Here is a 26,460-nt window from a genome sequence, read left to right on the forward strand (position 1 = left end):
CCAAAATGTGACTGACCAGTTCAAATCGGTCTTATGTAGCAACATTTGAAATTGAATAAAAGTAGAGACTCAGAGCTACAAAATGGTATATCATACACTGCAATTAGGAACAATGGGCAAGTAATTCTGCTTTGAAAGTTGATCAACTTGTAAACTCACTTTTGAGAAAAGGACCAACTGGGAGTTCTCGCTTGTCTACACCCATTCAGCATTGTTCACACCCTCTTAAACCAGCCCCACCCATCTCTTTAAGGATTCACATGAGGTCATGTGTTAAAACAGTGAGTAGTGTAGTAAAGACTAAGACTAAAAAGGTAATAGTAGCCTACAATAAGGAACACATCCAGGTAAACAGTGTCCAGATAAATATTATAGACACTTACCCAGACACAATTGTATAAATTGATGGGTTATGTGAAATAAATGCTATAAACCCCAGCCACATTCAGTGGTAAAAAAAACAACTAAACTGTCAGTAAAATCATAAATCACTTCAAATTCCTTATATTAAACCAGGCGGCACAATTCAATTTATTGGAGTGTGCCCCTGGCTCTCGTCAACACTCAAGACAATTTACAAACAAAGCATTTGTGTTTAGTGAGTGGGCCAGATCAGAGGTAGTAGGGATGTTCTCTTGATAGGTGTGAATTGGACAATTTCTATCAAAATGTAACAAGTAGTTTGGGTGTCAAGGAAAATGTATTGAGTAAAAATAATTCTCTTTATGAATGTAGTGAAGTAAAAGTAGCCCCCAAAAGTATAGAAAAAAAGTATAGTGTACAGGTACCACAAAAAAGTACTTTAATAAAAATACTTCACACCACTGCCCAAATTCTTTCACACCAGTATATTTACATACTTTATAAACTGTTTCACAGTAGTCCATACATAAGTTAAGGCCATGCAACCTGAGTGAGTTACTCATGTACAGTACATAAAGATGCATGCGCCAAATATTTCTGAAATTACACTTGATACGGTCACACAATATTGTTGTGGTATGTTACGACCACACATACCAATATTTTGCTAAGTGGGTGGTCTCTACAGACGGTGTAAACTGTGCAGCCAAATGGTTACTTGCATAGTAGCAATATCAGAAATAGACATTTATATTAACACTATCGATCAGTGATTGATGAGGTAGTTGTATACAATCAGGGGTAAAGTAGGTGAGCAGCAGGATAAAAACATTTAATATTAGCAGCAACGTATGGCGTGTGTGTTAGGAGAGAGTCATGTGAATAGAGGCACTGCAGATAGTGCTGATGACTGGTCCGTCCAAACCACGCATGAACAAGAGAATGTATATTTTGGAGAGCCTGTTTCGGTCTTGCCCTTGACTTTGGTGCAGGGCATGTGATGTCCATGGCTTCTTCGTCGCAAAACTCCCTGATCTTGTTAAAAATATAAATTTGTCTAGCTGTGTCCAGTCCAGATGGTGATTTTATAGGCAGACTATCTATGTGAGGAAGGATGCGCAGAAGCTGAAACATGTTCCCGACCGCCCGGAAACTCCTTGGTGACAACACCAGGCACCAGAGCATCGAAGCTGTAAAACAGGGAATAACAAAAATCAGAAGACACAACCCTGCACAAGATCAATTCACCTCCCAAGTATTGATAAGAATAATCTTAATGAAAATAATTTTTTACCTGTTGTGCTCTGCTTGCTCTGTGGCAGCAGCCTGAAGTACGGAGTCAGGTGTTGTTGCCAGCCATAGCTTTCCACCAGCACCGTACCATCCTCCAGTCCAACCAGCTGTGAGATGTTGACCCGTCACAGTGCTGTCCTTCACAACACTAGAAATCTCAGACAGTGTTCACTCTGGTCTTTCTGAAGCGCCACTTGATAAGGCCGAAGCACCAGTCGGGGGCAAACTTGGTGAGTTTTGGTAACTGTATGACTGGTGGATTAGAGTCAGGCGTATTCTACTGATTGATGCTGAAAGACATATTCCAGATAAATATTTTAGCCTTATTATATAGATGCGAAATGGCATTCTGAGATATCACTACACAGTTCATACAGGGAATGTTAGCTACTGTAGCTAGCCAGCCATCTAACATCAGCTGGCTAGCTAACAGCAAGCAATACAAACCGATTGTCATAGCTAGCTAAAGTTAACCCAATAGGTTCAATGTTAGCTAGCTAACATTAGGCTATAACTAGCAATGCAGAATGGCATTCTGAGAACTACACTAACGTTACACACACACACGTTAATGTTAGCTAGCTAAGTGGCTAGCTAACATCAGCTGAGGTTAACAGCAAGCTTTAACTTGGGGTCTTTTGTTTAGTCACATTAACTAGCTAAAATATGAAATATAATCCCAATCCAATGAGTAACGTTACTAGCAATACAAACCAATTGTCATTGCAAGCTAAAGTTAAATGAAACTAACGTTATTTGGTTAGCAAGCCAGCCATCAAACTCCAGCTGGCTAGCTAACAGCAAGCTTTAGCCTGCAATGAAAATGTTAACAAAATTAGAAACATATAATGTCTGAATCTATAGCTAGATTCTTACCTGTATACATGGATGAAAGCTTCATGGCAGACTACAACCCCTGTGTTTCTGTTTAGTTTACACAGCTTGTTTGGCCGGTTGTGTTCCACCGATTTCAAAACGTGTAATTTTCAGAGTCAGCATTGCATGGCACGATCGTCATCCAGAAAATTTTCCCCACTGACCTTTGTCGATAGCATCTGATAAATTCAGGGCAGCAATGTTATTGAGAGCAGCAGCAAAATATTTGCAGTTCTCCGTGGTTAAAGTTATATCTTTCGAAAACTGCATCACGAGCAGCTCATTATATAGACAAGATGCAACACTGCAGACCAATCCACACTCATCTCTCAGCATGTCCAGCCCACTTGTTATCTCAGCTAATCATGGCTAGTGGGAAGGTCTTTCTGTGGCTAAACCAACTAGGCTCGTAATTTAACAATTTTATTTGTATTTAGAGATGACATAGTTTAAAAAGGCACATGAAAGTTCATATGTTCCAGAAGGCATTTTATGGCTGGCGCTCGCATTGACTTTGTTTTCCTAAGAGGAATAATAACTTTGGACATGTCTGTTCCTATCAAAGTGCATGCCTTATTTTCTGTATATCATGTTGTTTCTACTGTAGCATAACCAAATGTATGCATGTATGGAGCATAATATATTTAGTTTTAAGTACTGGTGAAAAATGATGCGTTCCAATTCTTGCATAGATTGTAATGGATGTGTGTAAAATACTTTGACAGTTGTACTAACCCGAAGCTGTTCGCCAGCTACGTGTGGCACCATGTTTGTTGACATTATATCATGCATTCTGGGTGTCACGTAAACATCTCAGACCAAAGATGTTATAACCAATTCATGTGAAGGGACGGTTCACTCATCTTTGAATGAAGGGAAGGGAATGATTGTAGACACACCCTCTTCAACATGGATACTGCAAACAGACGAAACTCATGTCTTATCTTAAGTTGACACGGGGAAGAAAAAAAAGTGACATTTTAGATTTTTCTAATTATTTTGATCAATGTTGAGCTCACCCGTGATGTGATTAATTGTAAATAGTAATTGCTATTAGCCAATTCATATTATGGTTTGTCAACCCAAATATGACCGCTTGTGTTAAGTCAATCTTTCCTCAGATAACGCTAAGAATAATGTAGCATACATTTTCCGGTTTGGATGATTGTGTTATGCGGACACAGCTTCTGAGGATGTCTGAACATTGCATGCATCCAAAAATAAACTGGTCACATTTAGGACATTACGTTTCGAAACAATGTTCTAAATAAGTGTTCTAATCACACAAGTTTGAGAGTATGCTGCAGGGACCACTGTATAATGAACACACCCGGGTTAACGACATTGCTAACCTTAAATTAAGCCCAAAAATCAAATTGTTTTATGAATGTTTACGATATAGCCAATTCTGACTGTGGCAACCAGGGGAGAGAGAGCTGAATGTTACGAGGATTTCTGGTAAATGTAGGAAACTGCAAAGGCAGAGGAAGCTTGGGGAGAGGATTGCACAATCTTGGAGGGTAAAAGAAAATGCTGTTTTATAAAATAAACGGTAAGATATTAAGTGATTTAGCGGGTGTATTTTCACTACAGTACATGTAACGATGCTTGTAATGTATTAAATAAAAATATTTTCCTATAAATATCAGCAATCAAACAATTTCAGAGCACACCGGTGTACTGGCTATCCAGAAATTTTCATATCATTCAAATCTGTTCGCACACAAGAATAAAGCCATAAGGTTTCTGACATACATTCTGTCTGAATGTATGTTGTTATGTTGTAATTTAAAACAGAGTAAAATTAAAATATCCTGAAAAAAATAAATGGATGCTATAATAGATGTTTTCAAATGATAAATTATTAACCGAATATTCATGTATAATAATGAAAAAATGGTGGAAAAATGGTGTCCATGACTGATGTTCTCATCCTGCGCAACATTTGGACTGTTTACACAGAGAATTTTAAATAAAGTTTGATTTTGAATGAAGCAACAAATCTGCCAGTACCTTCAAGATGGTAAGCAGATCTTTATATTTCTCCAGTTAAAAGTTAAACAATCTCGTCAGACTGCGTACACGACAGTATTGATTATCATTACCGATACAGGTAGTTTCCAAAATTTAGGAAAACGTTACGTTTTTAAATCTATGAAAATATAATTCATTAATGTCTAATTATGTACATTGAGTGATAAAAATATGCTTAGTCATCATGTCTTCTCCATTGTTAGCAAAACATGCTACGGTTCCTCATCCTCCGCAACACCATTCTCACTTACCACTGCAATTTAAGGCTAGTTGTGGTAGAGAGAACTTCTGTTTCAGTAATGAGAATTGAATCATACAGACTATTTAATATATATATATATAATGAACTATTAATTTAAATATTATTTACTAACTGTTGATATTTTTCTTTATGTCCTGTTTAATTGCAGACAATCAGCAAGTGACAAAAATAAAGCTTTACCATAGGCTGACAAAATTCAGAGAAGGCTTACACCAACCCAGAACTGCTGGAAGAGTACAGAAAGAAGACAAGAGGTTAGGGGTTGGAGAAGTTACAGCAAAAGTAATTAGCATATAGGTCTATAGGAAGCCTATGCCCTCAGTGTCTATAAGAAGTCAATACCCTACAGTGTTTAGAAGTCTACACTTGCACGCGCACACATCCACCACACACAGAATTAGTAAGCCATTTAGATACTATAGGATGTCCACACAGTCTGTAAGCCATTCAGTCACTACTATAGGATGTACACACACGTCAGTAAGCCATTCAGTCTTTACTATAAAATCGTCCATAACAGTACGATTTCCCCCATGTTTTGAGACATGCTCATTTCATGCTTCCTTTCCATTTCTAGATATCAAAAACAAAAGCAAAATTGTAAAATCAAGAAAACTCCAGATCTGACAAAGCAGCAACATAAACGAAGCACAAGTGGCGGGAAAACTCAAGAGGTATTACAGAAAAAATAAACATCTAAAAGCTGTATTGGACATAATACCATCAAGCGAGGAAGACAATACACTTCAACATGTTCAAGAGGTAAAATGAAGTTATTCAAAGACAGCCTCCTCAAGAGAACTGCCATTCTCACCTCAGCAGGTAAATGTCCCTGCCATCAACTCAACTCCTAAAAGAAGAGACAAGCACCAAGAAAGTCACCCAGAAAGAAGAACCGAAGAAAGAAAACAATCCAAATTGAGGTCAAAGTTGCTCTACACAGAAAAGCTGCTGGAGAGGACCAAAGAGATTGTCAACCTAAAGAAAAGACTTGAGATGATGGCCAAGAGGAAGCAGGTAATTGACAACATGGAAGGCAGATAGGTCCAGAAGAAAACTACAAAGAGAGGTCATCAGAGAACATTATTCAATAACAGCCAGAGAAGACTAATGCGCAAACTCATTAGCCGCTTCCTTCATCAAGATGAAGTCTCCACTGTAATAAATGGGAATCCGGAGAAATTCGGAAAAGAGCCAGACATTCCGTAAGAGAGCCCTGACAGACACATTGGCAAATCTTCATAGAAGTCTGAGAATCCAAGGCACAACCTTTCCAAGGCTCTACTTTCACATCATCATCTGCACATCTATCACTCCAGTGTTAATGCTAAATTGTAATTATTTCACCTCTATGGCCCATTTATTGCCTTACCTCCCTAATCTTCTACATTTGCACACACTGTACATAGATTTTTCTATTGTGTTATTGACTGTACGTTTGTTTGTGTACTTTTTGTCGCATTGCTTTGCTTTATCTTGGCCAGGTTGCAGTTGTAAATGACAACTTGTTCTCAACTGGCCTACCTGGTTAAATGATGGTGCAATAAAAAATAAAAATCTTTAAACTTAAGCCACTTTGGATTGGCCAGCAAAGAGTCAGACAGAAACATGTGCTTGCAAACCGCATGAAAACTTTGGCTTAAAGATAAAGAAGCTGCACCAGAGCTTGGGGTCATAGAAACGTCATCCCAAGGGACACTGTACAGGCCAGTGTGTGTAGTGATATGTGTTCTAATGTTTTTTGTATGTGTTTTGTTTTTAGCCTGTTTGTTATGTACTTTTGAAGCACTGCAAAATGAAATTGATTGAACTTAAATCCATGGTTGTGCCAATATGATCTCATTTTCTACATTAAAATGTCATGTTTTTAACTATACCTCAGTCTTAGTATCATTACCAAAAATCAACCTAATTTCAGAACCTGTGTCCATTTAATGTTAATTTAATGAATGGAAAAGTTTGCTTTTAAATGCATATGCAGAATCTATACGTCACGTTCTTTCAGGCTTGCCACATTTTGAAAATATGTCAGGTGTCAATGAAATATCAAAAATATTAGGTTGAAGATTGCGGAAGTTGTTGCGGTAATGAGAGAAGTCAGTCAAAATCAAATAAACATCTTAATTTAGAAATATATATTATTTCAGAGTTTCAAGTAACAAATCTTTTTTTTATTTTTTATGTGAAAATGTATTAGCTTTCCTAATGGTCTTGACGTTTTCAGACCGTTCATGTAATGAGATTAAGGACTTGTTTTGGAAAATATGTTCAAAAAGGTGTTAAATTGTCAGTAAATGTTTTAAAAATGAATGCTCAAACACTTCAGACCTTGATATTAATGCCTAAAAAGGAAATTTGTTGATGCATGTCTTTAAAGATTTCATGTTTGAAATCTTTGAAACTAAGATTGTGAGAATCACCCTAGCATACTCATTTAGCCAACTTAATTCTGTAATTATAATAAAATGTAAAAAGTAATAAAAAAAGTGCAATCATTGCACCAATGTACCTAACCATAAATGCCTTTCTTAAAATCAATACACAAGTATATATTTTTAAACCTGCATATTTGTAAAAGACTCATGTTAGCAGGCAATATTAACTAGGGAAATTGTGTCACTTCTCTTGTGTTCAGTGTAAGCAGAGTCAGGGTATATGCAGCAGTTTGGGCTGCCTGGCTCGTTGAACTGTCTGAAGACCATTTCTTCCTAACAAAAGACCATAACCAATTTACCAGAATTTTACATAATTATGACATAACATTGAAGGTTGTGCAATGTAACAGCAATATTTTGACTTCTGGATGCCACCCGGTCGATAAAATACAGAACGTTTCCGTATTTCACTGAAAAAAATAATGTTTTGTTTTCTAAATGAGTTTCCGGATTTGACCTAAGGCTCGTATGTGTGTTTATTATATTATAATTAAGTCTATGATTTGATATAGCAGTCTGAGCGGTGGTAGGTAGCAGCAGGCTCGTAAGCATTCATTCAAACAGCACTTTCCTGCGTTTCCCAGCATCTATTCGCAATGCTTGAAGCCAGCTCTGATTATGACTTCAAGCCTATCAACTCCCGAGATTAGGCTGGCAATACTATAGTGCCTATAAGAATATCCAGTAGTCAAAGGTATATGAAATACAAAATGGTATAGAGAAATAGTCCTATAATAACTACAACCTAAAACTTAACTGGGAATATTGAAGACTCATGTTAAAAAGGAACCATCAGCTTTCATATGTTCTCATGTTCTGAGCAAGGAAATTAAATGTTAGCTTTTTTACATGGCACATTGTTTTTGCCTTATTTAAACCAAATTGAACATGATTTAATTTTTATTTTAGTTGAGTTGATTTGATTAATGTATTAAAATAAGTGTTCATTCAGTATTGTTGTAATTGTCATGAAAAGGGGAAAAAATAAAGTTATATTTATAAAAAACAGCCGATTAATCGGAACCGGCTTTTTTTGGTCCTCCAATAATTCGGTATCGGCGTTGAAAAATCATAAAGTGACAATAAAGCTATTTAGAAATGCAGTCTTTCCTTGTATGTAATGTAGCAATGTCACAGAACTTAATACAATTTTAGACAAAGCCTTTTAATTAAAATTAGGCATTTATGTACTCAAATTAGTCTCGCAAGTAAATCAAATACTAACGTCCGTTTGGGTATGCGAATAACTGCCCATCCCTACTTAAACAGCGTCGAACAAGAGACTATGAGTTTAGCTTTTTCTGCTGATGAAATAGGTTAAAGCACTTGAGGATAATATTTATGAATAATCCTGCAGATTTAACCTTCAAAGTTTGTAGACTGTCAGACGCTGGACTGCATTCCTTTTAATTCAAAATTAGTAAAAGGCGGAGGACAGGCCTTTTAACTTGTTCTGTATCAGCCTACTATTGTGTAAGGCTCTCAGACAATATGGAACATGCCCTGGAAGTTGATACCAATAAGGTTTGCTTAACAAGTCTCAATGCTTTGCATTTTTAACATCTCTGCACATCCTGCTTTCACACCCCACACGGTGTGGAAGAAAGGCAATTTTCTTTAAAGAAGAAACAATAGCGGATTTGGCATATCACCGGTTCATGGTAATTGTATGATGAAGGATCTCAGCCTCCTATTACAGTGTGCTGTGTAACGGCTCATGATATCCTTATCTGGACACCGGTCAAGACTGGAGCAGAATGAACATAGCTCTGCTGCATAATGCAATAAGGTTTGAAATTTCAGGGCGGGTAGGGATAGCAACGAGCCAGTGGATTTTTGTGGAAAGGGAAAGGGAAGTTCAGTGCAATGCCAGCCTGTTCAGACTACTGCCAATATACACTGCTCAAAAAAATAAAAGGGAACACTAAAATAACACATCCTAGATCTGAATGAATGAAATATTCTTATCAAATACTTTTTTCTTTACATAGTTGAATGTGCTGACAAAATCATACAAAAATTATCAATGGAAATCAAATTTATCAACCCATGGAGGTCTCGATTTGGAGTCACACTCAAAATTAAAGTGGAAAACCACACTACAGGCTGATCCAACTTTGATGTAATGTCCTTAAAACAAGTCAAAATGAGGCTCAGTAGTGTGTGTGGCCTCCACGTGCCTGTATGACCTCCCTACAACACCTGGGCATGCTCCTGATGAGGTGGAGGATGGTCTCCTGAGGGATCTCCTCCCAGACCTGGACTAAAGCATCCGCCAACTCCTGGACAGTCTGTGGTGCAACGTGGCGTTGGTGGATGGAGCGAGACATGATGTCCCAGATGAGCTCAATTGGATTCAGGTTTGGGGAACGGGCGGGCCAGTCCATAGCATCAATGCCTTCCTCTTGCAGGAACTGCTGACACACTCCAGACACATGAGGTCTAGCATTGTCTTGCATTAGGAGGAACCCAGGGCCAACCGCACCAGCATATGGTCTCACAAGGGGTCTGAGGATCTTATCTCGGTACCTAATGGCAGCCAGGCTACCTCTGGCGAGCACATGGAGGGCTGTGCGGCCCCCCAAAGAAATGCCACTCCACACCATGACTGACCCACTGCCAAACCGGTCATGCTGGAGGATGTTGCAGACAGCAGAACGTTCTCCACGGCGTCTCCAGACTGTGTCACATGTGCTCAGTGTGAACCTGCTTTCATCTGTGAAGAGCACAGTAAGCACAACCCCCACCTGTGGACGTCGGGCCCTCATACCACCCTCATGGAGTCGGTTTCTGACCGTTTGAGCAGACACATGCACATGTGGCCTGCTGGAGGTCATTTTGCAGGGCTCTGGCAGTGCTCCTCCTGCTTCTCCTTGCACAAAGGCGGAGGTAGCGGTCCTGCTGCTGGGTTGTTGCCCTCCTACGGCCTCCTCCACGTCTCCTGCTGTACTGGCCTGTCTCCTGGTAGCGCCTCCATGCTCTGGACACTACGCTGACAGACACAGCAAACCTTCTAGCCACAGCTCGCATTGATGTACCATCCTGGATGAGCTGCACTACCTGAGCCACTTGTGTGGGTTGTAGACTCCGTCTCATGCTACCACTAGAGTGAAAGCACCGCCAGCATTTAAAAGTGCCCAAAACATCAGCCAGGAAGCATAGGAACTGAGAAGTGGTCTGTGGTCCCCACCTGCAGAACCACTCCTTTATTGGGGATGTCTTGCTAATTGCCTATAATTTCCACCTGTTGTCTATTCCATTTGCACAACAGCATGTGACATTTATTGTCAATCAATGTTGCTTCCTAAGTGGACAGTTTGATTTCACAGAAGTGTGATTGACTTGGAGTTACATTGTGTTGTTTAAGTGTTCTTTATTTTTTTGAGCAGTGTAATTAGGGCAGGCGGAACAAGCAAAGCCTCACCACCCCCTATTATGGGGAGAGGAAGCTGTGTTTAATGTATGTAGATTCGTGAGGGAGAGTCTAGTACTCTCTATGTTCCCTGTGTCTAGCTACCAGCTGCATGGCATTACAGTTGGAGCACCAGTACATTGGGCCAAAACACCATGTTTCCTGCGACAGTAACATGTGCCACAGAGAGATCAGATTAATATCCACAAAATCTGATGTAGTGCCTCTGCAACAGCCACACAATTAGCTGGTTTAGTCTTTCTGGAAGCAGGGGGTACTGGTTGGCATGGTGTCACGACTGCTTGTTCTGGCAAATTAACTGAATTACTGATCTAGGCACAGTCACAATGCAGCTACCCAATACAATCCCTCTGGACTGGAGGTAAGAGAAGCAGTAACATAAGTGTACCATGCTTTCAAACACAATGTCACGTGGTGGGACTGGGACACACATGGAGCTGCAATTTTGGTTTAAAAGCAGCAATATGCAAATTTTTGGGCATCCCGACCAAATTCACATAGAAGTGTTATAGATCTTTAATTCGCATTGAAAGCAACATAAGCACAATATCTATTGCCATTTCTATGCTTCCCGTTAAGTCTAGTTTGAGTCTTAATCTGGCTTAAAAAACTGAAAGTAAAAACAGCCGGAAAATATATTTCAGTGGTTTACATGGTGCAAATCAAATGTCACATACACATGGTTAGCAGATGATAATTCGAGTGTAGCAAAATGCTTGTGCTTCTAGTTCCAACAATGCAGTAATAACCAACGAGTAATCTAACCTAACAATTTCACAACAACTACCTTATACAAACACACACACACACACACACACACACACACCTGTAAGGGATGAAGAATATGTACATAAAAATACATGAATGAGTGATGGTACAGAACGGCATAGACAAGATGCATTAGATGGTATCGAGTACATTATATACATATGAGTAATGTAGGGTATGTAAACATATTAAGTGGCATTGTTTAAAGTAGCTAATGATACATTTTTTACATCAATTTCTCCATTATTAAAGTGGCTGGAGTTGAGTCAGTATGTTGGCAGCAGCCACTCAATGTTAGTGGTGGCTGTTTAACAGTCTGATGGCCTTGTACCTATGTTGGGCATAAAAATGTCTAAATGAATTATTCTGTCATGGTTAAGAACAAATTGTCATCCAACCCGGTTCCTGGAGAACTACCTTCCTGTTGGTTTTTGGTCCAACCACAGTAACTAACCAGGTTCAGCTTATCAACCAGCTAATTATTAGAATCAGGTGTGCTAGAGTCGGGTTGGAGTGAATACCTACAGGAACGCAGCTCTCCAGGAACCGGGCTGGAGAGCCCTGCTCTACACGATGCTTGCTTTTTTAATCAAACTGAAATTAGGTGTACTATTAGAATTTTAGCAACCAGGAAATGGCAGAGCAATTTCTGCATAGTGCATCTAACTAGTAAAGCTCCGCCAGTGCCATGTAAAGTTTTGGTCCCATGTTTCTTGAACTGAAATAAACAATCCCAGAAATGTTCCATATGCCCAAAAATCTTATTCTTCTCAAATTTTGTGCACAAATTTGTCAAGATAATCCATCCCCCTGACAGGTGTGGCATATCAAGAAGCTGATTAAAACAGCATGATCATTACACAGGTGCCCCTTGTGCTGGGGACAAGAGGTCACTTTAAAAATGTGCAGTTGTAACAATGCCACAGATGTCAAGATTTGAGAGAGCGTGCAATTGGCATGTTGACCACAGCAAAGTCCACCAGAGCTGTTGCCAGAATTTCTCTACCAGAAGCCTTCAATGTCATTTTAGAAAATTAGGCAGTACGTCCAACCGGCCTCACAACCACAGACCATGTGTAACCACACCAGCCCAGGACCTCCACATCCAGCTTCTTGATCTGCGGGATCTTCTGAGACCAGCCACCTGATGAAACTGAAGAATGTTTGTAATAAAGCCCTTGTGTGGGCAAAGAAAATTAATAATTGGATTGGCTGGGCCTTGCTCCCCAGTGCGTAAGCCAGTCTCCCAATTTCAATTGACTGATATCCTTGCGATCAGCCATAACACAGCAAAGCTGAAAGTAATACCTTTCAAAAAAAGGCAGAGATACTATGTATCTTGTGTACTGATTTGCTTCATTTGGCCAGCTAGGGTGAATGCGTCAGTGTGGAGAGCAATTTACAGAACTCTTCACAGTAGAGGTCGACCGATTGTGATTTTAACGCCGATACAGATTATTGGAGGACCAAAAAAGCAGATTCCGATTAAAATCGGCTGATTTAAAAAAAAATGTATTTGTAATAATGACAATTACAACAATACTGAATGAACACTTATTTTAATCTAATATAATACGTCAATAAAAATCTATTTAGCCTCAAATAAAATGAAACATGTTCAATTTGGTTTAAATAATACAAAAACAAAGTGTTAGAGAAGAAAGTGCAATATGTGCCATGTAAAAAAGCTAACGTTTAAGTTCCTTGCTCAGAACATGAGAACATATGAAATTTTGTGGTTCCTTTTAACATGAGACTTCAATATTCCAAGGTAAGAGGTTTTAGGTTGTAGTTCATATAGTATTTATAGGACTATTTCTCTATACCATTTGTATTTCATATACCTTTGACTATTGGATGTTCTTATTAGGCACTATAGTATTGCCAGTGTAACAGTATAGCTTCCGTCCCTCTCCTCGCCCCTACCTGGGCTCGAACCAGGAACACATCGACAACAGCCACACTCGAAGCAGCGTTACCCATCGCTCCACAAAAGCCGCGGCCCTTGCAGAGGAAGGGGAATAACTACTCCAAGTCTCAGAGCGAGTGACGTTTGAAACGCTGTTAGCGCACACCCAGCTAACTAGCTAGCCATTTCACATCGGTTACACCAGCCATTAGGCTGATAGCGTTGTTTATGACTTCAAGCCTGTGCTTGCGAAGAGCTGCTGGCAAAACACACGAAAGTGCTGTTTGAATGAATGCTTACAAGTCTGCTGCTGCCCACCATCGCTCAGTCAGACTGCTCAAATCATAGACTTAATTATAACATAATAACACACAGAAATATGAGCCGTTGGTCATTAATATGGTCGAATCCGGAAACTATCATTTCGAAAACAAAACGTTTATTATTTTAGTGAAATACGGAACCGTTCCGTATTTTATCTAACAGGTGGCATCCCCAAGTCTAAATATTCTTGTTACATTGCACAACCTTCAATCTGTCATAATTACGTAAAATTCTGGCAAATTAGTTCGCAATGAGCCAGGTTGCCCAAACTGTTGCATATACCCTGACTCTGCGTGCAATGAACGCAAGAGAAATGACACAATTTCACCTGGATTTCTTTTAGCTAAATATGCAGGTTAACAAATATATACCTCTGTGTATTGATTTAAAAAGGCATTGTTTATGGTTAGGTACAGTCGTCCAACGATTGTGCTTTTTTCGCAAATGCGCTTTTGTTTAATCATCCCCCAGCGTTGCATCGATTATATGCAAAGCAGGACAAGCTAGAAAGTTGTGTAGTTATAACTAGTGATTTTGATTGATTGTTTTTTTTATAAGATTAGTTTAATGCTAGCTAGCAACTTACCTTGGCTTCTACTGCATTCTCGTAACAGGCAGGCTCCTCGTGGAGTGCAATGAGAGGCAGGTGGTTAGAGCGTTGGACGAGTTAACTGTAAGGTTGCAAGATTGGAACCCCTGAGCTGACAAGGTTAAAATCTGTCATTCTGCCCCTGAACAAGGCAGTTAACCCACCGTTCCTAGGCAGTCATTGAAAATAAGAATGTGTTCTTAACTGACTTGCCTAGTTATTTTATTTTTTTAAAGGGCAAAAATACCGATTTCCGATTGTTATGAAAACTTGAAATCGGCCCTAATTAAATCGGCCATTCCGATTAATCGGTCGACCTCTACTTCAGACACACAGGCAGGCCAAATTAAGCACATCAGTACTCCAGATACATTTTCCATACAGTGTTTCTACCATGTTGGTATTGAAAAGGGTTCACCTAGGGTTCACGATACGGGCTGTACCAAATGTTTGATATATTATAATAATAGATTATGCTTATGTTGTATTAATAGAAGGGGAGGGGTTATAAGACCCCTCCCTCCTTACATTTATAGGGTCCTAGACTAGAGATTAACAATATATATTCATTATAGAGGTTTAGTATTGTTCCACATGTGTTTTCTAGGCTCTCTGCCTCTTAAGAAACTTTCTGAGAAATGTGTGAATGAAGACAGAACTCTGCAGTGGAGTGTAAGAGATTAGTCAAACATTCCACTATAAAATCAATTTGAACATTTACTGCTAAGCTTTTATATAGCTATATAAACAAGAGTTTGTGTTGAGTAGGCATGGTTTTGGTCTCAGGAGTAGAAGATAATGACGTAGGCAGTGACGTCACTAGGGCTGGACTACAGGTTTAATAAAATAACTTGGGACCTTTTACATTTTGCAGAACTTAACAGGAACATAGCGCATGTTTCTGAGTGTCAACTTGTCTGCAATTGCATTAAAGGTTTTAATGATTTAATTAAAAGATAGTCATAATGCTAGTTTCACCAATGATTGACAAGGAAACGAACCCCAACAGTATCAAAGGCTTAATATTATGGACCAATGATTCTAATTTCCTAAATTATATTTCATAGAATCATTCCTCATATTGGATTGGATTAATAATCATGACTATTCGACCACCCAAAACCATCCAGTGTAACCCTAGTCCTCACAGGCTGGCTTCTAGTCAGGGGGACAAAAATAAATAAAAGTCCTCATTAAAATGTGAGCGCTTCAAGCGCTGACATCTGATTAAGTGTAAGAGGGTACCAAAATGTCTGACAAGAGGCTCCAGTCGAATCTAAAATGATTAGGATACGCACTTCTGGCATAAAAGGTGCCTACCGAGTACTGACATGCTTTTCTGTTCACTGGTTTGGTCCAACACGATGGCTCAACCATATTGCTGGGGAGGCGAGACTGTCTTAAAGTTCAGGGGCAGAACCAGAGAGATAATTGAATAGCAGGTGGAGTGTGACTAGATGCGGGCATCTACTCTACCCTTTAACCTGCTGTAGTTGTAAAAATAAATATTTAAAAAATAAAGTAAATAACTGAAACAGGATTCACTGGCCTGCTCACAGACCAAAGCATGTGGGTGTCTGTACTGTGACCAACTCACCTCTGACTCCTTTACAGGGGAAGTTGGTTGCAGTCATTCAACAAATTGTGTTTAGGGAGAAATGGATGTGTGGAGAGGGTGAGGATGTAACAGCAGCTGTAAGTTCAAATCAAAATCTAATTTTATTTGTCACATACACATGGTTAGCAGATGTTAATGCGAGTGTAGCGAAACGCTCGTGCTTCTAGTTCCGACCATGCAGTAATATCTAACCTAACAATTTCACAACAACCAGAGAGTCACCCAGCTACAGTCTCCTCTCTCATCAGTCAGTGAGAGAGGAAGGGCAGCCACCCTGGGGATCCAGCCTCTCTAGCCTGGCCCCCAGGGGCTAATTATGAAGCTGGGCCATCTGCTCCTTTGAAATGGAGCCCTATGATGTTGGCTGTAAGGTGAGTGTTAATGATTACACACAGGAGACTAAACCTCAGCTCACAGCACAGGGGTAATGTGAACTAAGTTAGTTGCTTCTGTTCTCACCAGCCTGGTAGATGACTGGACACTGACTTGAGCCTCCCTGTCCCCTGTAGCAACATCATCCATTAAGACTACAGGGGTTATTGGGTTTGAAGGTCTTTTCAGCAATACTCCAATCCCACTATAGTAGCTCAGCACCAGCAAACACACTCACCTACCTTTCAGATAAGAACCATAGCATTGGGTTAAATAACATTGCACAATTCAGGCACATGCATAACTGTAAATAACTGCGATGGTCTCATTTATTCCTGATAAAAACAGGACATCATGTCAGTTTAGGAAACAACTACAGGGCTGTACTTTATATTTAATGGGGTTAAGGTACATTTGGGATCTACTGGCTTTCACAACTGAACAGCACCCACCCCCATTAGAGTAGCTCTTGGTTGCTCTCTGGTCACGCCATTAAAACCGATTGAGCCCCAGCATGTTCTCCAATAGGCTAATAGCCAATTGACTGGAAAACCTCTGTAATGCAGCTCACAAATAAATGTCTGAGTGGCTTACTGCTCTGCTGATCCTGACAGAGGCACAGCGATTTCCCCCTGATAAACCTTCTAGCCTTTACTGCTACTATAGTACTAGCTACCACACCCAAAAACCATCTTCATCCAGGTACTGCAGAGTTTGTACTTTTCCAAATCATTGCTAAGAATAATGAGAATGACTGCAGGTTGTACTCGTCAGTTTGTATTGTTGTATTGGTGCTATCTAGGTACCAAGCTAAAGCTAACTACCCCAGAAGTTGCGGTCGAACAAAATGCTTTATTACCAACGCGGTATTGTAAACACATCGTTCGTGGCCGGTGTTTGCAGACTGTTCTGTACAGCTTTGACAGTGCTACTGTATCTTTTGTGACACGCAAAGACAAACAGTGTTCTATAGTATGTATGTCGTGAAGCTAATAGCAGTGACATCATTACTGTGTAACTCCGGTAGTGCAACATCTGAAAAATACCGCACCTGGTAGTGTGTACCAGTGCTCAACAAGTCGGCAAAAGCCAACATCACCCATGACAGAGAAAGGTTGGTTGTCAAGAGCAATGAATTCCATCATCTTGGCTTTTAACGGATTTCGCCCGAGTGGTCTCGCTGAAATTATTACTCTTTCAAATGACTGCTCAATTCACACAGCAGATATTGTTGGCTAGTTTAGGACTACTGTGTTGCACTTAGAGCACAAACTGTTACGTGGAATCATTAAATCATGTGCCTATGTTATATACAGTGCCTTGCGAAAGTATTCGGCCCCCTTGAACTTTGCGAACTTTTGCCACATTTCAGGCTTCAAAACATAAAGATATAAAACTGTATTTTTTTGTGAAGAATCAACAACAAGTGGGACACAATCATGAAGTGGAACGACATTTATTGGATATTTCAAACTTTTTTAACAAATCAAAAACGGAAAAATTGGGCGTGCAAAATTATTCAGCCCCCTTAAGTTAATACTTTGTAGCGCCACCTTTTGCTGCGATTACAGCTGTAAGTCGCTTGGGGTATGTCTCTATCAGTTTTGCACATCGAGAGACTGAAATTTTTTCCCATTCCTCCTTGCAAAACAGCTCGAGCTCAGTGAGGTTGGATGGAGAGCATTTGTGAACCGCAGTTTCCAGTTCTTTCCACAGATTCTCAATTGGATTCAGGTCTGGACTTTGACTTGGCCATTCTAACACCTGGATATGTTTATTTTTGAACCATTCCATTGTAGATTTTGCTTTATGTTTTGGATCATTGTCTTGTTGGAAGACAAATCTCCGTCCCCAGTCTCAGGTCTTTTGCAGACTCCATCAGGTTTTCTTCCAGAATGGTCCTGTATTTGGCTCCATCCATCTTCCCATCAATTTTAACCATCTTCCCTGTCCCTGCTGAAGAAAAGCAGGCCCAAACCATGATGCTGCCACCACTGTGTTTGACAGTGGGGATGATGTGTTCAGGGTGATGAGCTGTGTTGCTTTTACGCCAAACATAACATTTTGCATTGATGCCAAAAAGTTCAATTTTGGTTTCATCTGACCAGAGCACCTTCTTCCACATGTTTGGTGTGTCTCCCAGGTGGCTTGTGGCAAACTTTAAACGGCACTTTTTATGGATATCTTTAAGAAATGGCTTTCTTGCCACTCTTCCATAAAGGCCAGATTTGTGCAATATACGACTGATTGTTGTCCCATGGACAGAGTCTCCCACCTCAGCTGTAGATCTCTGCAGTTCATCCAGAGTGATCATGGGCCTCTTGGCTGCATCTCTGATCAGTCTTCTCCTTGTATGAGCTGAAAGTTTAGAGGGACGGCCAGGTCTTGGTAGATTTGCAGTGGTCTGATACTCCTTCCATTTCAATATTATCGCTTGCACAGTGCTCCTTGGGATGTTTAAAGCTTGGGAAATCTTTTTGTATCCAAATCCGGCTTTAAACTTCTTCACAACAGTATCTCGGACCTGCCTGGTGTGTTCCTTGTTCTTCATGATGCTCTCTTCGCTTTTAACGGACCTCTGAGATCATCACAGCGCAGGTGCATTTATACGGAGACTTGATTACACAGGTGGATTGTATTTATCATCATTAGCCATTTAGGTCAACATTGGATCATTCAGAGATCCTCACTGAACATCTGGAGAGAGTTTGCTGCACTGAAAGTAAAGGGGCTGAATAATTTTGCACGCCCAAGTTTTCAGTTTTTGATTTGTTAAAAAAGTTTGAAATATCCAATAAATGTCGTTCCACTTCATGATTGTGTCCCACTTGTTGTTGATTCTTCACAAAAAAATACAGTTTTATATCTTTATGTTTGAAGCCTGAAATGTGGCAAAAGGTCACAAAGTTCAAGGGGGCCGAATACTTTCGCAAGGCACTGTATGTGTCTAAAGTAAGCAAAGAGAATCCTTAACCTGTTTGAACCGACCCGGCTATAACTCTGTGGAGATAAAATAAGACAGCGAGAGTTTTCCATATCTGGGGGGGGACTGGAACTGTCAAGTGGTAATATACTGTGGTGAGACTTCAGGAGATAATCCAGATATAGTGTGTAATGTATGTGCGCTAGTGGGTTGGAATGGACTTTAGAAGCAGCTTTGTCCTTGTCGGTGAGCAGGAGGGGCATTCAAGACGCTATGACAAAATGTGAGGTATTTAAACCAATGTACATGGTATTATGACTAGTGCTCTCAAGAATAAACGCTATTGGCCAATTTCGGTTGACTGGTCTTTGTCCATTTTATGCAAATAAGGATCTTACAAATTCTTAGAAACGGACAGAGTATTTTAAATTGGTTAATGAACACAATAACTAAATTCATCTAACACTTACCCAGTTCTGGAGACCACTCCTTGTTCATGTCAAGGTTGCTAGGCAGGTAGATGTTTCCAGGTGCTTACAAACGCAGTGGGAATTAGTGAGTAAGGCACTGTGGTTATACTGTTCCAGCTATCAGACGTGGGGTCATAACAGTCTAGAGTCTTGCAGCGCTGCGTCCCAAAGTAGCCCCCCACCACATACAGTTTGTTCCCAGAGGCCACTGCATGGCAGCTCATTCTTTTAGAAGTCATGTCCCCAACACGAGACCACTGGTTGGTCTCACAGTCAAAGCGGTAGGCGGAGGCGGCGGTGAACTCAGTGTCTCCGCCCATTATGAAGATCTGGCTGCCCAGAACAGCAGCGGCTGTGTATCTCCACGGTTGCGGACATTCTGCTGCGATGGCCCAGCGGTTCTCTAGAGGGTCGTAGCACTGCACCTTTGAGGCCTTGTCTCTGTGTATGGTGGTACCACCAAACACAAACAGCTTTAGCTTGGCGCTGACCACAGCTGCATTGCTAACACCATCTCTGAGCGGCGCCATCATGGTCCATTTGTTGGTGAGTGGGTCATACCGCTCTACCTGTTTGAGGGAGACTGAGGGGGAGGCTGGGAAGATGCCTGCTATGGCAGTGTGGCCACCCACCACATACAGCCAGTTCTCCAGTTCAGCTGAACCATGGCCAAACCGTGCTATCAACATGGGAGCTCCTTTAGACCACTCCTCGTGGACCGTGTCATAGATCCAAACATCCTTGGATACCCCGTTCTCAGAACCCCTCCCCCCAGTCACGTAGACCTTACAGCCAATTGCACAGGCGCTGAACTCTTTCCTGGGACTGGGCAAGACCGACTTGGGAATGATCTCCTTGGCTTTGTGGTCCACCTGGTAGATCTTATCACACATGAAGGTCTGTCCTCCCAAGATGAGCAACGTGTGGCCTGCCTTGCGGGGCCGGGCACATGGGCTGGTGACCACCCCATCGTTTTGCAGGATCTTCTTCTTGCACTGCATGGCCTCCTCCACTATCTGCCGGCTCCTCTTGTCTGACATCACCAGCTCCTCGCAGGCCACCGCCTCAATCAGACACTCAGAGGGCAGCAGGGCCAGGCGGATTCCACCCAGCAGCTCAGGGAGGTCGTCTCTGCGGCCGTCCAGGTCGTAGCGCACCCAGCGCATCACAGCATTGAACACGATATGCTCGTCTTCGATCTCCAGCTCGTCGCTGAGGATCAGGTTCAGCAGCTTGTCTTTGTTGAGGCCGTAGAAGTCCTCTGTGTCCCGCAACGCCTCAAAGTGCACCAGGCACATCCTCCAGGAGAGCTCATACAGCTGTTTGCATTGGTGGGCATCAGACAGTAGCATCATACCCAGGCAGTTGGACAAGTGCAGGTTCTTCTCCAGGAATTCCGCAGCAGCGTCTCTGATGTCGTGGAACTGCAGCATGTCTCCCGCCTCCAGCAACGACTCTGCGTTCTCCTCGTTGATGATGACACGTGACGAGTAGGCAAAGTCCAGCAGCAGCTCCAACACCTCTGGATGCACGCTGTCTCTGAAGTTCACCTCGTTGTCCAGGCTCTCACGGAGCCCGCCGCTGAACATAGCCTCAAAGTAGCGGCTGCATGCAGCCAGTACCGCCCGATGGCACGGGAAGGAGCGGTCCCCCGCCCACAGCGTCACGTCAGTGAACATGCACTGCTTGCGGAGGGTGTTGAGGTGAGTGAGCACGCTGTCTGGATGCGAGGGCTTATGGAACAGTGAGATGTTCATGGAGCCCGTGCTGGTCCGGGACTTACGGTTTTCATGGACGCTGACTGACATGGTTTCAGAGACCTCCAGGGAGTCGTTTGTCCTAATTTCTCCAACTATTGAAAAACAAAAACAGAAAATGAGATGCAAAACAAAACTGGTGGATATTTTACCCAACATACAATTTACTTCTAAAGTTGAGCTTCTAAAGTTGAGCTTTATTGTTAAATCAAATAAACTTAACAGATTCTTTACATCTACTCATTGGCCCAAAGTTAAGGGCAGACTTAAAATATAATTTGAAACAAAAGTATTATTTATCCAACTGATCATAGACAACCAAATTGGGGAAATGTATTCAATTACTAGGCAACATCTAGATCATGTGATAACGTGCTGCTTATTTGAATGCCATTCCTACATTGGAATAATGCCTATTACAACACCTCTAAGCCTAATTGCAGAAAATGGATCATCCTAAAGTGGATATGCCTATTGAATCAAACAAGTTAGGCCTATGATTTTGGTTAGGCTATTTAAATAAATGAGTGCATTAAAAAAAAAAAAAAAATCAAAGTCACTCATGAAAATGAACCGTGCTTTGTAGGTACAACATTATGATATCACTTGATGTCTGAAATTATTCAGCAGTCTCAGCATTTTTTATTAATGGAGCTCACACACACACACAGCAGAGAAGGCCCACAGAGTAATGTGGCCAGAATGCGACCCTCAGCTAAATTGCATTCAAGCCACTTAATGAATCTCCTGAGTAAAGCATAGCCTAATTGTTAAGCGTTTGTGGGAAAGCCTTTCAAAATCAACCTTTCAAAGTAACCAAATCCTATTTATTAAATTGTAGTAGATACAGTTCCTAGCCTATGTAATGTCTTATCGATGGCCTACATGCATATTAAATCATAAAGCAGACTCCCTGGCACGTTTCATAGCATATCAGCAGTTGAGCAGGCTTATTAATAATGGTCAGTCAACAGCGGGCATCCCTTTTTAAAACGGTCTCTCCCACTTGTCAAAGTCCACAAAACCCTAACAGTAATTCATATAAACCAATTCAGAGCTTTCAAACCATTATATACCACAGAGCATTCGATTAGTGAAGTCATTCCAATCTCAGACAAGCAGACATTGCGCTCAATATTCATTAGAATGCTTTTCTTTTTCAACAGAGGGGAAATATTGTGGGGTGCACACTGCTGCTCAATCACTGTTAGTACTTCTACCACATAGCAACACTCCAATCCCAAAAGGATCAAGTCTTCTTTTAACTACATGGCATGGAAACAGACGAGAGTATATAAAAGCCCTGTTTCAGCAACTTAATTTTATAGTAGCAGCCCAAGTATGTGTGTGTTGACACGCAGTTTGGGGTCCATAGCAGACAGGTTTGGGTTCAGTTGTGGAAGGTTGGAGGGCACAGGCAGGCATACACACATCAGCAGGGCATTTAAAAATGTAAATGTCAGGTTGACAGGGAACACAATGCAGCAGGTGAGTCACAAAAAAGATGGGGCACACAGCAAACCATGAAATTTAGTAAATGCAAAGCAGTGCGATTGTCCTGTACCAATTACAACAGCAAACCGCTGATCCAGGCACAGACTGAAGAGGGTTGGGGGGGGGGGCAGCATCAGATCCCAAAAAATGCTCCCCCTAGAGGACGGTCTGATAGAAATTAGGGCTGGGTGATATTTCATGTAGTCAGGAAACATTTTATGCAGCTTGTGAGCTGGTACATTACTTAGGCCAGGGAACCACAAAATGGCCAAAGGAGTTCTGATGGTGGTTTATGTTACTCAAATAAAATAAAACGTTTATTGGTCAGGCTAACAGTTTTGATGTTATCACAGGTGCAGCAAAACGCTTGGGTTTCTAGGTCCTATAGTGCCATAATGAAGCAATACAATAAACAAAATTTCAACTTTAAAAATTAAGACATATCAGAACGAGCAATATCAGAGTCTGCAATATAAATATGTGAATGGTGTGTGTGTGTGTATAGACAGTATGACTAGAAAAGGTGTTTACAGCAGTAGTCATATAGGATGAGCAATGACTAGAATACAGTAAATAAATAAAGTGGGTAAAACAGTACGTAAACATTTAAGTGAGCAGTGTTGACTATGTACATAGGACAGCAGTCCAAGGTGCAGGATAGAGTACCGAGTGGTAGCCGGTTAGTGACAGTGTCTAAGGTTCAGGCCAAGGTACTGGACAGAGGCCAGATAATGATGACTGTTTAGCAGTTCAATGGTCTGGAGATAGAACCTGTTAATCAGCTATTACTGCCAGTAATAACTGCCAGTCATGCCCAGCATGATCAGGACGATGCTGAATCATTCTCTGTGAGACTAAATACCAAACTTCCAGGACATTCACACATGAATGGGGCCTCTTAATTAGATTGCCAATAGGAAACTTAGAAAGAAAAGGTCCCTATTTTCCCATCTTGTTTCTTCCCTCTGTAAACATCTCAGCCCTTCTGACTAAAAGCCTTTCCAGGATCTTTTCACATGGTGTTTGTATTCCAGTGCTACTCCCTTTTATTATTAGACACAGGGAGGATGGAGGAGAACCGAGGGTTCAGGAGTCTGAAGCAGGGAACTTCTCTGCATTTGTGATGCTGAATGGATCACCAGCTGGTTTGCAGTCCTAATAACCAAGAGCTTCTGTCAATCCATAGGGACTCTACATGGCCCATTGGGAAATGGCTGGTGTCTGTGCAACTGAGGGCATGTGGGTTCAAACCCTCACGCTACTTTGACAAGCCAGTGAGTGAGTCTAATGAAAAAGTGTTTGAAAGAACAGCTCCAGGGAGTCAGGGACATTCAAGCCAGGAGCATTCAAAGATGAAAATTCTTCTCTTAGTAGAAGAGTTAATCCTTTATGGCTGAGAAACAATTGTTTTGGAGGCCACTTTGCCATCCTGTTCCAGATGGACCAGAGAGAAAAGCCAAAGAGTTACATTTTGGACTGAATCTGCCATCTAAAGTGGGATGAATTTATTAATGTGTCTGGTCTGGTGTGACTTGGAAAATGAAGATTTTAACTGTAAAAGTCGTCATTGTAAATGTACTTATTTTCCACAACTAAGTCTAATAAAGCTATTTTGTTTTACTGCCTAACTTTAAAATAGTTTTAGTCACCAAGGTCCCAGTTTACTCCTAGCCTATTATGCTATAGCCCTGGAATTATGCATTTTGCTTTCAACGTCTCAGTAGGGTGCCATATAAAATTTATTTTTTCAAACTTATTTATGAATGGAAATCAACCCTGTTTAGTGTGTTATGATTATTATTAAACAGAGACATCAAAATACACCCCTATGTGCCAGCCAGCAAGATATAACTACACTGATAAATCATATTGAAATCCTGGGTGGTGGGCGGCTGGCTACTTTCAAACAAATAACTTAAAGAATTATCACGTTAACGAAGTATCACCTAGGCTACAACAGCTGTTGAGTGAATAAATTTAAATTTTAAAACTCCTATAAAAGTACAAAAAAAGTTGAATTCAAGACATCAAAAGGTGGCGTGGTTAAATAGCTTCGATTTCCTTCAGACAATTGAACACAAGCCACATGTGGAATCATGTCATGACATCAAAGCTGGCATTCCAATAACCGTTGCATTGTAGGCTAGCTAATGAAGTCCGATTATGACGATAGCGAAATTAATTGAAACGCTCACATTGTTAAGGCAAGCTAACCTGACAGTCTTAGCCCCCTAAAATATCTTCAGAATGATCTGGTCAGGCCTTGCACGTTAACGCTAGCTAGCTAGCTAATTATCGATGGTTTCGCCAAAGATCTAGCTAACCAGTTAGCAAACTAGCTAACTCGTTAACGTTACATTGTTTTTTTTGTCTATTTCTAGAGTACCACCAATTGGTATCAAATAAACCTGTTTAACCCTATGTTCTGTCAAGCTAAGTAGCTAGTTATATATGAAAATAAGTTTAACAGCTAATTTACCTAGCCAGCCAGCTAACAAACTAGCAAACAAACTTTAGCTGAAGTAACGACGTCCACCTAGTTACTCCTTCTGTCAAGACTTCAGATGACAAGCTAGCCAACATCCAGATAAACACTTGCAAAGTAGCCTAATAACAATTGACTGCATACTCACATACATGTGGTTGTTAAACGGGAATCCAAGAAGTGTATAGTTAGTTTCTGGTTGATTGATTAAACCATTTTTTTTTACTCTAAGTAGTTGAGGTCCTTTCACGCCACTTTGTCTGCAACTGGGTTCGGTCTGAGGTGGGAAATCAAGAAAAAAATGCATATCCAGTGGTATGTTTCTTTACCCAATTCCGGCAACCTATTTAATGCAATTCAGCACAACAACCAATAAAAGTAGATCTTTGGGTGCGATTTTGACAACTAATAGACCAATCGGATTAAACGACAGAATGGGGTCCGCCCTCTTCCTCTTGGTGGTAACAGCAAAACAATAGCATGCCCACTGACAATTAATGAATTACAGTACATAGATAATTTGTAAGGGAAAGTGGATATCTAGTCAGTTGCACAATGAATGTGTCTAATGCATTTAACCCAATCCCTCTTGCCTCAACCTCTTTCAAGTCTCCCCACAAAGATGAGGGCACTCCCTCTCTCCCTAGCAATGATATTACTCTAAAGACAAGTCTTGTAAAATTTTCCAGAAAAACTCAACAACGAAAATGAACATGAAGTTCAACCATTGAACAAGGAAAAATACATGTTACTCATTCGGTTCATGTTTTGCACTACATTGACTTAAAAAAAACTTGGTTTGGTTTCATGTCTATAATTTTGCCTTTGTCTAGTGTAGAGTTCCCTCTAGTGGAAGTAGGCCTACAACTGTACACCACTGCAGATACTGTGGCATATGGCCTAGAGTAAATACAACTTCTCTGTTCACAGAAAAGCCATCTCCAAGGGAATGAATAAGGCACTTCAGAAGGAGGTAAGCAAGCAAGGTGCATTATGCAGTCCAATACTCCAATATAGAGTATAGAACTGCAATGATACCCCTTCAATGCAAAGAA

At 40.8% G+C, this 26,460-nt stretch overlaps 1 protein-coding gene and 1 pseudogene across 8 annotated transcripts in view; one reads left to right on the forward strand and one right to left on the reverse strand.

Annotated features, from left to right (window-relative positions):
* LOC149985440 (uncharacterized) overlaps positions 1–6,184 on the forward strand; it is a 28,152-nt pseudogene extending 21,968 nt beyond the window's left edge.
* The window catches only part of LOC110510264 (kelch-like protein 25), a 37,139-nt gene extending 11,223 nt beyond the window's left edge, over positions 1–25,916 (reverse strand). For 2 of the 8 annotated variants that reach the window (XR_002471547.3, XM_021591764.3), the window contains exons 1-2: positions 25,554–25,916; positions 19,670–21,521 (exon numbers count right to left, since the gene is read on the reverse strand). Coding sequence is in view for 2 of the 8 variants with exons in the window: in XM_021591764.3 (XP_021447439.1) it covers positions 19,708–21,477 (1,770 nt within the window). In the remaining 6 variants the exon portion in view is untranslated. Of the gene's footprint in view, positions 1–779; positions 1,554–1,657; positions 1,947–2,532; positions 2,712–19,669; positions 21,522–25,553 lie in introns of those variants that run through there. The other 6 variants (XR_002471552.3, XM_090211837.1, XR_016489124.1 and 3 more) reach the window with 5 other exon arrangements.
* Positions 25,917–26,460: the final 544 nt, after the last annotated feature.

Source organism: Oncorhynchus mykiss, chromosome 1 (assembly GCF_057628025.1).
Source record: "Oncorhynchus mykiss isolate SJ-2025 chromosome 1, ASM5762802v1, whole genome shotgun sequence".
NCBI lineage: Eukaryota > Metazoa > Chordata > Actinopteri > Salmoniformes > Salmonidae > Oncorhynchus > Oncorhynchus mykiss.